The sequence below is a fragment of the Malaya genurostris genome, chromosome 2 (genome assembly GCF_030247185.1).
Source record: "Malaya genurostris strain Urasoe2022 chromosome 2, Malgen_1.1, whole genome shotgun sequence".
In the NCBI taxonomy this organism is placed as follows: domain Eukaryota; kingdom Metazoa; phylum Arthropoda; class Insecta; order Diptera; family Culicidae; genus Malaya; species Malaya genurostris.
This window is the reverse complement of record NC_080571.1, coordinates 77,806,940-77,820,258: the sequence shown is the minus strand read 5'-3', so window position 1 is coordinate 77,820,258 and position 13,319 is coordinate 77,806,940. Positions and strand designations below refer to the sequence as shown.

The 13,319-nt window shown below is 34.1% G+C and overlaps 1 protein-coding gene across 3 annotated transcripts in view; it reads right to left on the bottom strand.

The window, feature by feature from the left end:
- The window catches only part of LOC131432590 (zinc finger protein rotund-like), a 310,007-nt gene that overhangs the window by 104,147 nt on the left and 192,541 nt on the right, over positions 1–13,319 (bottom strand). For 2 of the 3 annotated variants that reach the window (XM_058598946.1, XM_058598944.1), the window contains exon 3: positions 188–274. The exons of the other annotated variant lie outside the window; for it this stretch is intronic. In XM_058598946.1, coding sequence (XP_058454929.1) covers positions 188–274 — 87 coding nt within the window. The remainder of the gene's footprint in view (positions 1–187; positions 275–13,319) is intronic. 3 annotated transcript variants of the gene reach the window in all.

Here is a 13,319-nt window from a genome sequence, read left to right as displayed (position 1 = left end):
CCAAAACAAAAACAAAAAAAAAACAGGCGGATGCAAGAAAAACGCAAAGCACACACTACGACCGAAACGTGATTTGCGCTTCGGAAAATGAACTTGGTGCTAACGATTCGTTTTGTCATCGCAATGTTCCCTCCGGAGCAAAACAACCGGAGAAAAAAGCAAAAGATGGCATACAAAAAAAAAATACCTCGTATCCTTGCTTCATGGACATGTGGTTTCTCGGTGCCGGCCATCCGCTGTACGAGTCCATGTCTTTGGTGTGCTGCCCGCATTGCTGGCCGATGGAAGACGAGTTCGACGATGAGTTATTCGCAAAGGGATTTTTGCCCCACCCCGCCCCGGTACACACGCACAACCGAAGATTATGCATTTATTCGTGAAAGATATTATTTCGGTCGCATTTTCGCATCGTTTGATGTCGTGCACATTCCGGATTAGGTGCAGATACAATTTTCCGCCAAGCCAGCCGTCGGTCGAGTTTGGTGAGGAGCCGAGCAGATCAAAGTAATTTTTTTCCGGGTCGATTCAAAGCGCAGCAAGAAAATAGGAGAAAGAGAGAGAGAGAGAGATAGAGAAGACGGATTACGGAGGAATCAATATCTGTGGGAATTTTGCATTATTAGGTTTTCTACTATTTCAATTATCTATGGTATGTCGAGTATAGTTTCCCAACAAAAAAAAAGTTCCAGTTCGTTCGATTCCTACCAAAAGAGTGAGCTCTGTTTTCATACTACAACTATTTTTAAAGTTGATTACTGTTTTACAAATATTACTCGTGATTTTTTTTTTGCTTCCTTTTCTCGATGGCACTCACTGCAATGCCGTGCTAGGGAATTTCCCTTCAGAGAAGTCCATCATCTAGTTGATTGATAGCATTGAATTAATTTCTCTCGAATGACGCGAGACGCTATCGGGCAAAATAACGTCAGGTTTTTTTTGTCTCGCTCCGTCAAAATTTACACAGGCACTGTTTATAGTTGCACGAGAGACGCTGAAATAATCTAATTAAAAATGTTCAGTTTAAAATTCGTTCAAGCAAATATTTTTCTTTTCGTATCTCGTTACTTTGCTGTGATTTAATTTTTTCCGCTCTCGTTCAGTTTCCACACGAAAATTCCCGACGGACGATCCAACTCCTGAAGCCTGTTCGCGATTTTTTTTCTCTCTTTTTTTCTGCATATAGACATCATCATCTCGTCATCAGCTCATCGCTGTCATGATGGCCTCAACTTACCGTTATTTCTCTCATAGACATTAAAAAACGCAGTGGTCAAGGATTCTTTGCAACGAAAGAATAGAATACCTCAGCAACCCAAGCCCTCTCGCGAAACTGAAACTAAACCTACCGATATTTTTATTTTAATTTATTACACTCAACCCCGCCGCGAAGTCCTCCGGTTTTCGCGGTGGATCTGTTCTGTTTGGTTGTCCACAGTCCCCGGGCTTCCAGATGGAGACCCAATTGGACCTAATACGCACTGCTTTGAGTGCGAAATCAGGAGAACACGAAACACGGCCCCAACTCAGTCATTTGCAACGCTAGCAACGTGGTGGAAAGTGAGCTGTTTCTCGGCCTGGAACCCATCACCATCACTCGGTTAAAAAATTTATCTCCCGATTCACCACCACCCACTGAATATCTCCCAATCACTGCCCGAATAGAGAAGAGTAGCTCTAGTTGGTTAAAAACTGATGCTAGATTCATCTTAAATGAGTATAGAAAAGTTTTTTTTAACGTCTTTTTCTGCATCGTTTTTTTGATGCTTTAGGGGAAGCCGGGCTTAGGGTCTAACGGATAAAAAACAACTTCATTGTTGCGAATTTTTTTAGAGCTGTCGTTCAAAACATTAAATTCAAATGTTTTGAATAATAATAATTTTTAAGAGGAATAATATTGAGAAATAAGGGGGAGTATTTTCGAGGACAAGTCTTAGAGATAATGATTTGCGGTGTCCACCTGTATCTCGGCGCAGAATAATCAGAAGTCAAAGAACATAGTTGTAGTGGATGTTTTTCTAGCCTCCCATGTTTTTATTTATTTTATATTTTGAATTTTTTGAATTTTTGGTGTATGATTAAAGTCACAATTTCGAATTTTCACGAAAAACCACACCATTTTTGAGCTGTGAAACCATGCAAAAGTAACAAAAAAAAAAAACGAAACGCAAAGCGTTTGGGTTGGGTATTCTATACGTAGAAAGTTTGTGCAAAATTTGAGAAAAATTGTAACAGTAGTTTTTGAATGACGACGGACACGGATATACTTCCGAGAAAAACGCACTGAAATCTTACTGTCTATAAAATCGAGGAAAACAATTTATTTACGTAGGGCTAAACACAAAGAAAAAATATTATTTTCGAAAACTAATATTTTTTCTTTGTATTTTTTTTGTAATAAAACAAATTAAAAAATGTTTTGTAAAATTTTCAAGTCAATCGAAGCAGAATTCTTGGGCCTGTGCGTCTAGTTCTTGCCTCTTCGAGGTACGAGATAAGCAAAGATAACAGCACATAACTTCCATAGTTTTGTTCTGATAAGCTTGAAAGTTTGACAAAACATTCTTGAAATATTTTACTTGGTTTAATGACAGGGAATAAAGGCCAACAAAATTTTAATCGCTCAGTATAACGTACAACTTTGCATTCTGAATCGTCACCTAGTTAACGGAAGGACTACGACCCATTCGACAATTCAATAAGTTGACGGTGCTATCGATTTCTATGGTTTTCTGTTGGGTCTATAAATGGCGGTGAGAGCATAAAAACTCATCAATTATTTCGGATCCAAACAGCTTCATAATTACTCGTTCGTCAATATTTTAGTGTGTACGAGAATATTGTTTCCTAGTTTCGAAAGTGTCAAATTCCGATTTAGAACTCTAAAAAACCTGAACTTTAAACGAAATCACTCAAAAAATCGTTTGATTTTTTCTTGAAATCAAGTTTCAATATTTTTATCTATAAATTCTCATGCAGAAGTATTTTCAGAACCGTTCGACAGCTTCTTAAATAACATGGTTTAGATAATATATTCGTCGTTATTTATTCATTTTTCTTCGAACTGCTATTTAACGAAAATTATTCTACTCTTCTATTTTTCTATTCTTCTATTCTTCTATTCTTGTTTGTTTGTTTGTTTCGATTGTAAAGGTTTTAACCTTAAGGTCATTCGCCTCTTCGGGCCAGAAAAACTTTCTGACCCTATGTGCGGGGTTGGGAATCGAACCCAGGCGGGCTGTGTGAAAGGCATCGACTTACCCATCATACTATACCCGTCCCCCTTCTTCTATTCTTCTATTCTTCTATTCTTCTATTCTTCTATTCTTCTATTCTTCTATTCTTCTATTCTTCTATTCTTCTATTCTTCTATTCTTCTATTCTTCTATTCTTCTATTCTTCTATTCTTCTATTCTTCTATTCTTCTATTCTTCTATTCTTCTATTCTTCTATTCTTCTATTCTTCTATTCTTCTATTCTTCTATTCTTCTATTCTTCTATTCTTCTATTCTTCTATTCTTCTATTCTTCTATTCTTCTATTCTTCTATTCTTCTATTCTTCTATTCTTCTATTCTTCTATTCTTCTATTCTTCTATTCTTCTATTCTTCTATTCTTCTATTCTTCTATTCTTCTATTCTTCTATTCTTCTATTCTTCTATTCTTCTATTCTTCTATTCTTCTATTCTTCTATTCTTCTATTCTTCTATTCTTCTATTCTTCTATTCTTCTATTCTTCTATTCTTCTATTCTTCTATTCTTCTATTCTTCTATTCTTCTATTCTTCTATTCTTCTATTCTTCTATTCTTCTATTCTTCTATTCTTCTATTCTTCTATTCTTCTATTCTTCTATTCTTCTATTCTTCTATTCTTCTATTCTTCTATTCTTCTATTCTTCTATTCTTCTATTCTTCTATTCTTCTATTCTTCTATTCTTCTATTCTTCTATTCTTCTATTCTTCTATTCTTCTATTCTTCTATTCTTCTATTCTTCTATTCTTCTATTCTTCTATTCTTCTATTCTTCTATTCTTCTATTCTTCTATTCTTCTATTCTTCTATTCTTCTATTCTTCTATTCTTCTATTCTTCTATTCTTCTATTCTTCTATTCTTCTATTCTTCTATTCTTCTATTCTTCTATTCTTCTATTCTTCTATTCTTCTATTCTTCTATTCTTCTATTCTTCTATTCTTCTATTCTTCTATTCTTCTATTCTTCTATTCTTCTATTCTTCTATTCTTCTATTCTTCTATTCTTCTATTCTTCTATTCTTCTATTCTTCTATTCTTCTATTCTTCTATTCTTCTATTCTTCTATTCTTCTATTCTTCTATTCTTCTATTCTTCTATTCTTCTATTCTTCTATTCTTCTATTCTTCTATTCTTCTATTCTTCTATTCTTCTATTCTTCTATTCTTCTATTCTTCTATTCTTCTATTCTTCTATTCTTCTATTCTTCTATTCTTCTATTCTTCTATTCTTCTATTCTTCTATTCTTCTATTCTTCTATTCTTCTATTCTTCTATTCTTTTATTCTTCTATTCTTCTATTCTTCTATTCTTCTATTCTTCTATTCTTCTATTCTTCTATTCTTCTATTCTTCTATTCTTCTATTCTTCTATTCTTCTATTCTTCTATTCTTCTATTCTTCTATTCTTCTATTCTTCTATTCTTCTATTCTTCTATTCTTCTATTCTTCTATTCTTCTATTCTTCTATTCTTCTATTCTTCTATTCTTCTATTCTTCTATTCTTCTATTCTTCTATTCTTCTATTCTTCTATTCTTCTATTCTTCTATTCTTCTATTCTTCTATTCTTCTATTCTTCTATTCTTCTATTCTTCTATTCTTCTATTCTTCTATTCTTCTATTCTTCTATTCTTCTATTCTTCTATTCTTCTATTCTTCTATTCTTCTATTCTTCTATTCTTCTATTCTTCTATTCTTCTATTCTTCTATTCTTCTATTCTTCTATTCTTCTATTCTTCTATTCTTCTATTCTTCTATTCTTCTATTCTTCTATTCTTCTATTCTTCTATTCTTCTATTCTTCTATTCTTCTATTCTTCTATTCTTCTATTCTTCTATTCTTCTATTCTTCTATTCTTCTATTCTTCTATTCTTCTATTCTTCTATTCTTCTATTCTTCTATTCTTCTATTCTTCTATTCTTCTATTCTTCTATTCTTCTATTCTTCTATTCTTCTATTCTTCTATTCTTCTATTCTTCTATTCTTCTATTCTTCTATTCTTCTATTCTTCTATTCTTCTATTCTTCTATTCTTCTATTCTTCTATTCTTCTATTCTTCTATTCTTCTATTCTTCTATTCTTCTATTCTTCTATTCTTCTATTCTTCTATTCTTCTATTCTTCTATTCTTCTATTCTTCTATTCTTCTATTCTTCTATTCTTCTATTCTTCTATTCTTCTATTCTTCTATTCTTCTATTCTTCTATTCTTCTATTCTTCTATTCTTCTATTCTTCTATTCTTCTATTCTTCTATTCTTCTATTCTTCTATTCTTCTATTCTTCTATTCTTCTATTCTTCTATTCTTCTATTCTTCTATTCTTCTATTCTTCTATTCTTCTATTCTTCTATTCTTCTATTCTTCTATTCTTCTATTCTTCTATTCTTCTATTCTTCTATTCTTCTATTCTTCTATTCTTCTATTCTTCTATTCTTCTATTCTTCTATTCTTCTATTCTTCTATTCTTCTATTCTTCTATTCTTCTATTCTTCTATTCTTCTATTCTTCTATTCTTCTATTCTTCTATTCTTCTATTCTTCTATTCTTCTATTCTTCTATTCTTCTATTCTTCTATTCTTCTATTCTTCTATTCTTCTATTCTTCTATTCTTCTATTCTTCTATTCTTCTATTCTTCTATTCTTCTATTCTTCTATTCTTCTATTCTTCTATTCTTCTATTCTTCTATTCTTCTATTCTTCTATTCTTCTATTCTTCTATTCTTCTATTCTTCTATTCTTCTATTCTTCTATTCTTCTATTCTTCTATTCTTCTATTCTTCTATTCTTCTATTCTTCTATTCTTCTATTCTTCTATTCTTCTATTCTTCTATTCTTCTATTCTTCTATTCTTCTATTCTTCTATTCTTCTATTCTTCTATTCTCCTATTCGTCTATTATTCCATTCCTTTATTCTTTTAACGGAGATATCGATATTTTTGTCCAAGGAATTTTCCGCCATATTCAAATAGTAGGCGTTTCGGACGAAGCACGATGAAAAGACGTTTGGCATCAAAATTGGATAGGGATTCCAATTCAATCGTTCCTGAGCAACAAAAAAATTGAATGCAGTACTATTCAGTATAGCAGTAGTATTTTGTTTGTTTCTAGTACGGTTCCGTTTTGTAAGCATAATTCAGAGAAATCCTTGAATTGAAAGTGATAACCCATACATTTTATAACTAAATCGTTTGTAACTGCCTTCAATTATAGCCACAGTGTAAAATCTCAATATCATATCACTTTAATATATTTGTGAAAATACGTGTATTTATTATCAATTTACGGTTCATTTTTGGCAACATATAACATATAGAAAGATAGCAGTGTTTTCGAATTTAGTACAAATTCAAGTTTTTGGATTTATGGCCTCTGGTTGAATCACCGTGGACGAAGCCCGATTTGCACGGCTGCTTGATCTATATTTCGCCTCTCAGCGACAGTCGACCTAGCAAGTTTTGTTTTGCAAAACCTGTTGAAACATTTTCTGAAAAAATTCCGGCTAAATTTTTATCCGGTTCTTATATCCAAAGGTTTTCTCTTTGATTCTTGCACTACGGATAGTTTTATATGTCTTTTTTGGCGCTGAGAAATCCTGGTCCGGGTTTGACACTCAATGTGTGTACCCAGTTTTGCATTCTAATAAACTCTAACGGATCTTCTACAGTGTGCTCCATTTTACATAATATTCACATTGTTTTTGTTATCTTGTTCATAAAAAATCCAAGAAATATTATTCATAACTTTATCCTAAATATGTAGCAATATGATATGGCAAATACATTTTATATGACATAATTGCCCTTGATGACATTCTCATACAGACCTTTGAGTGCGCTATAATTATCTATTGGTTTACAATTTCTTCTTGCTCGGGACAGCATCACTGCCTCTCACGGCTAGAGCATCAGACCAGATTTGTCGTCATGGAAATAACAGCACCCCACCACCCTTCAACGAAACGCTAAACACGTTTTTTTTTCTTCGTTTTCATTTGCACCCCATACCAATTCCCCGGACACGATCTCCGCGTCGGTCCAGGCGTTAGCAGAGTTGAAAGAAAAAAATTCAATTAAAAAATAACTTTGATATAAAAATTTTCCACCCTTGAGCTAATTTTTTCCAGTATTTTAAATTTTCCTCATTTTTTCCTTGGCTAGCTCTGCAAAACTGGCCAACCGTCGGTCGGTCGGTTGGTTGGAGTCGTTGGCTAGCGTTTTTCAATTAACGCTCCGGTGCTCCACGCAGCCCGCCCCACCCTGCTTTGGGCCACTTTCATCCTTGGCAGATGGCCTAGGGACATTTGTTCGCGCGATTCGTCCCCGCACTGTTCGCGCATGTTGTTTCGGGTTTAATTTCTCACAAAACTCACTCACAAATTATTGTTTTCCATCTAGCTGGTGATCGAAATTAGTTCGACCCAACCTGGCTAAGGGTCGAACATTTTCAGTAACTGAGTAAAAGTAGAATACGGTCAATTATATAAATAGGAGTCAGAAGCTGTTTCGAATCGAAGGGAGTGCTCAGCTTCAAAGAGACAATTGTTTTTTTTTAAATCGGAGTAAATAAGCTAAAGTGATATGATCTCCTAATTATTTGCCGAATAATGGTTTATTATCTTATCTTATTCTTAGAGAGTCTTGATGACGCGAAGTGTGTAAGGAACAGCTATGCTTGCTTGATAGAAGAAGACAGCACTAATCGTCTAAATAAAATAATTCGAAGAACACATTGCTGTCGAAGATATGGCAAAGGCTCGTCTGAAAGCTACTTTGAGTTGTGAATTAAGTTCAAAGATCAAATGACTATCACTTCTTCTTCCGGAGATATGAAGGTATAAGTGACGTAACCGATAAACCGCACTTTCCCGGAGATTGATTAACGACCCAGGTAACCAGTTAGCACTAATAATGCCATGAGAATTATGAGCTCCAAAAAGTATGTAGCTCTACATTTGCAAATTGAAACTCATCTTTTGTAAATAAATCAGAATTCAGCTTTTAGAATGTACACAAGTCATAAATAAGCATGTACCAATTAGCGATTATTTGCAGTTATAATGCGGCATTAGTATGCGCTTATTGGTTACCTGGGGAATGTCGATAATCTTTGGCTAATTCTAAAGCTACGTTGAGGTCATTGATGAAATTAAGAATGGTAGAGAGGATCAGTTTCAGGTTCAGGATATTTAATCTTATAACAGTTGACTGAGCAGGAAGTAAAGCAATTGCATCATCTCGGTTGGTTCAGATCCAGAGCTCAGTTCCAGTTCCAGCATCAAGAATTCAGTTTCTGAACAAAATTTTAGGTTCAGAGCTCAGTTCCAGTCCTGCAGCGGCACGGATTTGTTTTGTGCACCGTTCGCAGTGTGAGTTTCGTTTCAAACAAGGCCAATTACATCAGAACTCAGCTGCTGTTCATTTTCATTGGAGAAAAACACACCGCAAAGTAAACAACGACCGTTAAAATTCTAAGAAGTGTATCGAAAATAAGCTATCCACATACATTTGTGTTGGTTTTTATGCTTAGATCACAGCATACTGAGCGTTTGGCTGTCAGCTTTCGTTTGTTTACTTGTTTGTGCGGTTGAAATTGTGCGTTTTCAAAATGCCGCGAAAAAGGAAGTGAAAATTTAGGTTCTGGACACATGACTAAGTGAGAAAAGTATTACTATGCGAAAATTGGCGACGCGGTTTGGAATTCATCATGCCAGTGTTGAAACCATCATTAATAAGTATAAGGAACACTATTCTTTGGATGAGCTACCAGGAAGAGGCAGAAAACCCGGTATCTCTAATCATGAAGAACAAATGAATGCCAAAAAAGCAGGAACGAGTATCGGAATAATCCAGCGCATCAAGAGGCGAAATCAACTGAAGATCTACAAGAAGCAGAAAATCTCGAACCAAAGTGTAGAACAGAAGAAGCGAGCAGCAACAAGGGCCCGGAAACTGTATTTGCGTCTTTTACAGTGTCCGGATGCAGTGTCCGCGTTTTTTGCAGTGTCCGGATTTAATGGAAGATGAGACTTCTGTAAAGGAGGACTCAAAAACCCTTCCAGGTCCACAATACTTTACTTGCGTCGTTGAGGCGGATGTGAGCGATGAGGACAGGTCGATTCAAGTGGAGAAATTCGGTCGAAAGGTACTGGTATGGCAAGCAATATGTTGCTGTGGTTTGAAGTCAACCATTTTTTACACTACCGGAACTATAAATGCAGAAATCTATCGATCTGAGTATCTCCACAAGAGATTGCATTCACACCTCCGATCACGAATCGAACACCAGTACAAATTAGAAACTTGGAGAACTGAATAGTTGATTAAAAATGAACATGCATCACAAGCGATTTGTTTTAAGATTTCATGATCAAATTCACTAAGATGCAAGTTTAGATTGTTAGTCGAAAAGTGACGGAAAATGCTAGCAGGGTTGTGCTTGACTGATAATTATATCATATTATTTAGGGAAAACATGTTTTAATGTGACGTTTCTGAATATGGAATAACGCAAAATTAAAACATGATATTTTGCTTAAAACATGAAATCAGAGGTAAAACTCCTTTTAACACATAGTGTCAACATAGTATTCTGTATTGGTTGGCTTCCTGTATACTTCAAAAACCCTTTGGCTTGTAATTAGTGTTCAGTAGTACTAACTACCAATTAAAAACTTTACTAGGATCTACTAAAGATCCTACTAATAAATTGAAAAATCTGGAAAATTATACATTGGACAAACAAAGAGAACATTAGATACCCGTTTCAAGGAACACATAGCGGAAACAGGGGAATTATTCAAGGATAAATAAATAAATACATTTGAAACGGGGATTATCACACCATTTCAAGTAGAAAGTTGCAGAGCATGCCTTTTCCGAAAACCATAAATTCACTACCATGAAAATAAAAATCACAGAACATAAATAAAAATCTTAAGATAAATTACCAACCCATGGAAATTAGATACGGTGGAAAGTTTAGAAATTCCACTTCAGATCAAGGAAATAGGTCTCCCTGGCTTTTTAAATTACTACCTACATACAGGGGACAAACAAACAAGGAAAACACTTAACCACTCTCTACCCCAAAATAAATATTTTTTTTCGAGGTATTTCTACCTGTCGGGAATCTATCTGCTTCAGCATCATTCGAACAACATTTTGTCGGTGAAGAGGTATTTTTGAGAACGCTTCTTAAAATCGTGTCTACTGTATCTCAGCGCAGACTAATCAGAAGTGAACAAATACAGGCACAATCTAAAGGGTAGAAGTTTTACTAGACCCCAACGTTTCTGTTTGATTTTTTGATGTGGAACACATCTTTATTTTCTGTATAGGGGTGCAAATTAGAAACTCAAGGAAAAATACACGTAGAAATGTGGTCAGGTTTTAAACACTCACAGCTCAGTATATTTTGTATCAATTATTATTATTATTTCATTATTTGATTGGAAATATTTCTACGATTCGATTTGAATGTATCAAGCCTCGTATTTTCAATTATAAATGATTGAAATTTTGATTAGTAGTGAGCAAAAGCGTAGCTGTTGGAAGCACGCGAATCTCGAATCGCGAATAAATAGAAGCGAAATTACAGCTAATGTTTCAGTCCTACGCGTAGCATGCTAACGGTAAGTTGTTGCTAGACAGCACGACAAAAAGTGCCTAAAACGATTTGAAGCTTTAATTGGTATGCTCTGATCTTGTGTCATGCAAGCTCGGATAAAATTCCATGTAATGTCGTTTCGCCTGAGAAATGACATCTACCCCAGGATAAATTTTGAGTGCTTAAGATTGAAATCTAATTTATATAAGATGAATTCGATTGATAATGAGAAAAAGTTTACCGCTTCAACGCTATAAAAATAACTTCTTGCATACAAAACTTGAACACAAGCTTGGCGAAGAGAAGTTTTAATATCAAAATAGTATCGCAGGTATGTACAAGATATAATTGCATACATTTGGGATATTGGTGTAATTTCGTCGGCTATAAAACAAACCATGTTCGGTGTTGGTTCCTAATTTTGGTTGCCTTGATCCACATCAATGGCTCGAACAACCCCATGGGGCTGATCCTTGTAGTTTTTTTTTTTAAATTCTTGAATTTTTGTTGGTTGCTCAAATTGAAAACTACGATTTTTCACGAAAAAATCCGCCATTTTGTAGCTATAAAACCTCTTCAAACAACGAAACAATGGCAAAATAAACTTTTTTTTTATCCTAGTGAAATTATTCTGTTCAAACACTTAAACGTTGATAAGTTAATAAGGTCATCTAATTAGTAATAGGCACACACATAAATCTTGCCCCCGAGCCCGTCAAAATTTTGCTTGTGCATCACGAAAATCCATACTACTCGCTCGCAAAGTTGTCGGAATTGATGGATGTTACCAAATTAACTGTTACTAAAGTAATAAAAGTATTCGGAGATAGTTTGTCGACCACATGAGAGTCCAGTCTATCTTCATCAAGACTTTTAGGTTTTAACATCTCTTACAATGACTTGAAAGCGACATTCAAATCGCGACCGTCAACCAAAATTTCTGTTTCCGTATCTCAAGCGGTACAAGTATTCTAAGACATAAATTCTTCCAAGACGCCATAGCTCCGCAAAATAGAAATGTATTGGGACATTGTTAAAATTCATTCCTCTCCATTACGCAAAATTCATTCTCTCCTCAGTATTGTTTGGCAAATCAACATGGTTAGGTTAACCCCAAAAAACAACGCTCCCAAATCGCGGAAATTTATTTTCAAAATCAGTGTTCAATTAAAACTGTTTATAGCGTAAAATTCTTTTCTTTTATGTGGAGCATTTTTGGTTGAATGGATACGTAAACCATAAAAATTGTCATTTTTGGAGTAAAGATAATTCAAATGCCGTTCCAGATTAACCGATACATCCTGATTAATGTACTGTTTGGTGCGGTCTATAGGCTAATGGAAACATCAGTCCTTATTTCTTCATAAGTTCATGTGAATAAACCAGCAACGGTTGGTGCTTTGGAAACCAATATTCAACGTGTCATTGCTGAAATACGCTCTCAAATGCCTGACAAAGTGGTCGAAAATAGATCCTCCAAGATGAACTTTGTGAAAAATCGTAGTTATTTAAATCTATCAAATAAAAAAATTTGGCCATTTCATAATTTGACATGTGCTCTATTTAAAAGCTTTTCTTAGACAAGCTTTCAAAAAATACCCTTTATGTTGATAAAAAACCTATTTTAATCCACCTATTGGTGTAATGATGCCCTTCTCATATTACTCATTACATCATACATATAACCGTGATATTCGCAAAAACAACTGTTTATTGAATAGAAATAGGAAAGTTTGTTCGAACCTAATCTAACAAACTCTATAAAATCTGTTTACCCTGTAGTTCCGGAACCGAAAGTAGTATCCACAACAAATGAAGGAATTCTGTACGAAACTGTAAGACTTTTCTTTTGAACCTATAAGTTTGTGAAAATCGATTTGGCCATCTCCAAGAAAAGTAAGTGACATATTTTTTTGCAGTTTTTGATAACTATTTCCAATTCTTCCGAGACCGGATTCAGATAAACGGAATAGCCAAAGTTGGTTCGTTTACTACCAACAAATATGACCTACAAATTGGAACAGTTTTGAACGTAGTTAAACCTATACTTACTATCTCATACTCTATTTCGATTAAACCAATTAAACGAAATTGAACAAACGAAACGAACCTGCATTTCTGTTACTTCTGCATATGTAAGTCAAGCTAAACAGCATAAAACATGTTATTGGATTATTATTTTTATTATTATTATTATTAATATTATTATTATTATTATTATTATTATTATTATTATTATTATTATTATTATTATTATTATTATTATTGATATCAATACACAACGTGTACGAAATAAAACAAAGCACGCCTTGTTCGTTTTGTTTTTTCTTCTTCTTTCGGTGTTGTACATATTGTCACTCTATATGGAGATTTGAAAACTTTGTCACTCATCGCCCTGCAACTGCGGAACCGGAAGTCGGATCCGGATGAAATTTCACAGTAGGTTTAAAGTCAGTATGAACTTTAATTCA